The sequence below is a fragment of the Populus trichocarpa genome, chromosome 10 (genome assembly GCF_000002775.5).
Source record: "Populus trichocarpa isolate Nisqually-1 chromosome 10, P.trichocarpa_v4.1, whole genome shotgun sequence".
Lineage (NCBI taxonomy): Eukaryota > Viridiplantae > Streptophyta > Magnoliopsida > Malpighiales > Salicaceae > Populus > Populus trichocarpa.
The window spans coordinates 13560700-13565373 of record NC_037294.2 but is presented as its reverse complement, the minus strand read 5'-3'; the positions used below and the strand labels follow the sequence as shown (position 1 = coordinate 13565373).

General features: G+C 34.5%; 1 protein-coding gene across 1 annotated transcript; it reads right to left on the bottom strand.

Moving 5' to 3' along the window:
• Positions 1 to 260: 260 nt before the first annotated feature.
• LOC7475547 (cytochrome P450 714C2) lies at positions 261 to 2490 on the bottom strand. Its single transcript, XM_024611234.2, has 5 exons — positions 2113 to 2490; positions 1741 to 1961; positions 1421 to 1671; positions 968 to 1322; positions 261 to 887 (listed from the first exon to the last, which is right to left on the bottom strand). Exons 1-5 carry the CDS (start codon positions 2381 to 2383, stop codon positions 462 to 464), a joined length of 1524 nt encoding a protein of 507 aa, XP_024467002.1. The 5' UTR covers positions 2384 to 2490; the 3' UTR covers positions 261 to 461.
• Between the last annotated feature and the right edge of the window lie 2184 nt (positions 2491 to 4674).

Below are 4674 nucleotides of genomic sequence, written 5' to 3'. Positions count from 1 at the left end.
TATGATAAGAAATTAAACGGCAGGCTACCAAAATCAGAAAGAGGGGGGGGGGGGGGGGAATCCTCAAGTACACAAAGAGGCAAAATCTGCCAGTTTAGTTCAAGTTTTTTTTCAGGGGTTTTTACCGTTACTGCATTAGAGATTCGCAGAATTGCTCAAATTGCTTTCAAGAAAAAAGATGTTTGCAGTGCATGATCTCCAGTGCATTGGCGTTAATTTGGTTTCACTAGTTTTGTTGTCTTGTATTTAGGTTACTCGAGTTTTCATTTTTATCTTATTATTAATTATAATACTATCATCTTGTACATTGGAGGACGATACACATTGAAGAAGTGGCTTTCATCTCTAGCTATTTGTCTGTTTGCCTTAGTTGGCAAAGCTTTACAAGTTCAGGCCACCAGTTTATTCATTTTAATTTACTATTTTATTCTAAGCATCCTTGAGCTGTCCACCCTCAGGAATCATATCTTCTGAATGACAAGATTAACACCGTGCTCGGGCTCCAAAAGCAAACCCAAGGTAGGGGAGTGACGATAGTTTGGGGAGATGCTAAGATTGAAACTGGATAAGATCATAGCAAGCAAGACTTTCAATTGTATCATCCCTAATTTATTGCCGGGACACAGCCGAGCCCCAACTCCGAAAGGTATATAGGCATGTGAAGACTTGCATGCACCTGAAACTCCGTCAATGAACCTTTCAGGATTGAACTTGTCCGCGTCAGGCCCCCAAAGGTCAGGGTCGCGGTGCAATGCTGGTGCCCATATCCAAATGTTTACACCTTTTGGAACCTGCATATTACAAAGCTTCACATCTTGCAGGGCTCGCCTTGATACCAACGCCACTGGCGGGTAAAGCCTGAGCACCTCTAATATCACCATCTTTAACTGCAGTTAATTAAGGGTATATTGAAGTTAAAATGACTAGTTAATTATATGTGCTTTTAATGGACCAATCAGCTACCTACCACTTTCATCTTGCCAAGCATATTGAAATTCGGGAGATGACCACCACAGACTTGCTTAACTTCGGACCGGGCACGAGCTTGCCATTCAGGATTTGAAGCTAATAGCATTAAACCCCACATTGCAGAAATAGCAGTCCCCTCAGAGGCAGCGAGCAACATATCCTTGCAGTTATCAACTATGAACTCATGAGCACTTGATGGACCAGGCCCACCATTTTCGGAACCTTCCAAGATCACTTGCAATATGTCCTTAGTTGTGCTAGATCCACAGCGGTTCTTGGCTATGTCCAAAATCATCGAATGGATCTCCTTTGCCAATCTCCAAGCATTTCTATTTGCTTTAGTAGGAAGATATCTGATTCAAGGACAAAAAAATGAGTGCAATTGACAACCCACCATTGCTTAATTACATATATGTATATACAAGGAGATCGAGGAGAGGAGAGGACTTGCCTCAAGAATGGAATCCCAATTGTCGTTGGTGTTCCCATTGCCTTAAAAAGAGTGTGACACCTTGCAGTTACGTTCATTCCTCTACAATGATCATGCCCGAACATAAGCTTTGAGATTATGCAGGAGGTGAAGCTTCTCATGTGGCTATCCACCATGATATCTGCATCTAATCCATCCTTGGATTCCATTAATATTCTTTCCCATGATTTAATCACAGTGATACCAGATTCAACAATTATATTCAAAGTATCCTGCATAACATAAGGTCCCCACATCATAAACTGAGAATTAATTAAGCTGTAAATTCAATTTAAGCCGACCTTGTCCACATAGAGCTGGGGGCTTAAAATCTTTCTCTGGTGAGACCAAGCCGGTCCATTTGATGTAATAACGCCTTTGCCTAACAGAACTCCCCTGTCCTTCTGTAGATAAGCAGGTTTTCCCAGGTCCAACGATCTAAAGAGTTTTATTTCCTTCACCATGAACGGATTAGTGGCATACAAGAAGTGCAACGCCCCAAGTTTAAACATGTACGTGTTACCTGTCATTTTTTGAAAAGTAATTAACCACACCATAATGTTGAAATAATTAATATCCCTAAATAATTTTATGATAAAAGGGCGCACCCATGCACACCAGATGAAAAGAAATGTGATACAGCAAAAGAATTGTATAATTATGCAAGAAAATACCATATTTCTTGCACCACTGCTTGAAACTTGGGAAACCTGAAAAACTGTCGCTTTCCATGCTTGGAGTACTTTCACTTCTATTCTGAACTGTAGCTTGCTTAATTTCTGGAATGTTTCCCAGTAGAAAATTAGGCGGGGGACCTCTGATTCCTTGCTTTCTAAGCCTTAGCTCGGGCCTCCACCAGAAAGAGTAGTAGAGATAAACGATCAAGCTCCATGTCAGAAGCAAAACAAGACAAGTGAAATTGTAGGAGATGGGGAACCCTTCCATTGCTAGCTTTTACAGATCGTATAAACAAAAGGAGCTTGGATGCAAGTTTAACGAAGAGCAAGGCTAATATATATACTTGGCAGCAAGTTTATAAACACACGGAATGCTATTTTAAACACGAGATAAAGAATGCAAGAGTATATAAAAGCATCAAACCAATCAGAAAAAAGAAAGAAAAAGAAATAAATTGAAGGGAGATAAAAGAAAAAATAAAGGAATTTAGGGTTTTATTCTTCCCAGAGTAACAGCTCAATCCCCGATCTTCTTGATTTTGATAATAAACCCCTTTCCTCTTTCTTACTTCACAATTTTTGCTTGAATGAATTAGTTGATCATGAAGGTAATTATTTTCTTATTATTATATAATACGTATATATTATTATGCTTGTCTGGTATTTTCGGGTTGATTGGTTGACACGTGTATATCATGAAATAACTAAATTGATACATTTGATTTTGTAATGATTGAATTGTTATTGGGTTATTGAAGTGTTTTTATTTAGATTGTCATTTTGTTTTCTAGTATTATTATATATAGAAAGAATTATTTTACATACTTGCTCTAGTGTGCAAATAAAAATATCAACAAAAAATATCAAATAATTATCATTATATTAATTTCATTTAATAACTAAAGAATTTTTATATTAAATATTACAATTTTACCATAAAAAAAAAGCCACCTCGATCCCTCGCCCCTGTCCTTTTATTCTAGCAGGTTGCAATTAATCAATGAAACCAAGTTTTTATGCAGAAAAGACCAATAAAGCAACTCTGTTTACACTATGCGTATAATGATCGCTAGTCCTGCGGTAGATATTGCATATTCCATCATACGACTTCTCCTCTCACTATCGACGTACGTGCTTGCTACGACTCGATCCATATACAAATGCGAAGCCAGAATTTTTCCTGCCTGAACTATTATATAAAAATATAAATATTTTTTAAGATCAATTATTAATTTATATATATGAATTTTTAAAGTTAACAGTAAAGTTTTAATTCAAATATACTACCTAAAATATTAAAAAAAAATTAAAAATACATAAAATTGAAGTGAAAGTAAAAATAAACTCACTATTAAAGTTACATCTTTCGATGTTTTGTGAAATATAATTCATCTGTAATCGAATATGAATCGATATTGTAACAACCTTTTAATCGGATAAAATAACAATCTCATGTCAATTGAAAAACAAAATAATTATTTTTTTTTCCCTCTCTCAATTCCTCCTTCCTTCACTTGATTCTTTCTTAGATTAATGTTTTATAAGTTGGACTTTGTAAGTTTACAAAGTTATTCTTTCACTTTTCTTATTTTTTTTCTTAGATTTTTTTTATGTTTTTCCCATACTTTTTTCTATTTCTCTCTAATCTTTTCTTTTCTTTTCTTTTCTTTTCTATTCTGCTTCTGCCTAGTCGGCAACATATAAAAGAAAGGAAGAGCTGATTTATTTTATTTTTTAAAAGCAAATAACCATTTTACTCTTAATGAGTCATTTTGCTTTTATTTGATGATTTTTTTTTGTTAGCACTACCAAACTCCGTTCATCCTAAAATTTTAACAAGATTTTATTCAATATATTTTAAGATCCCTCATAAAATTTCAGCTCAATCTGATGGTCGGATTGAAAATTACGCCAAATAACGTACGTAAAACTGGTTAAATTGTGATTTTTCATCAAATTTATGAATTTCTTAAAAAATTCTGAAATTTTAAATCAAGCTAAAATATCATATTTGAAGGCTTCACGTAAATTTTCAGAATTTTTTGATAAGTCAATCGAGAATTACGAATTATTTTTTACATAAAACTAATAAAAAAATATTGATAAAATCTTGACTTGGGCTACAGCCCACCCCAGCCCTTAACATACCTCCGCCCTTGCCCATATACACACACACACACACACACACTGATCAATTCTTAATCTAAAAATTTAAGTTTTTAGGTGAAGTTATAGAATATAATTTATATTATTTTTTAATAAGTGAAAGTTCTTTAAACATGAAACTTGCATAGACCTACATTACCTTGTGCTTAATTTTTATCAAATAAATGGAGATGGTGAGATTCGAACTCGAGACCACTCGATCATCAAGGTTCTAATACCATATCAAAGAACCAATTCAATCAAAAAACTTAAACCTTTAAATAAAATTCCAAAATATAATTTATATTATTCTCTAATATAAATAACTCAGCCACCCAAAACTCTTACTTTTCCGGCCATCAGCACCGAAAAAACAATACCCAAAACACTGACTGAAACTAAGGAAAAAAAAAC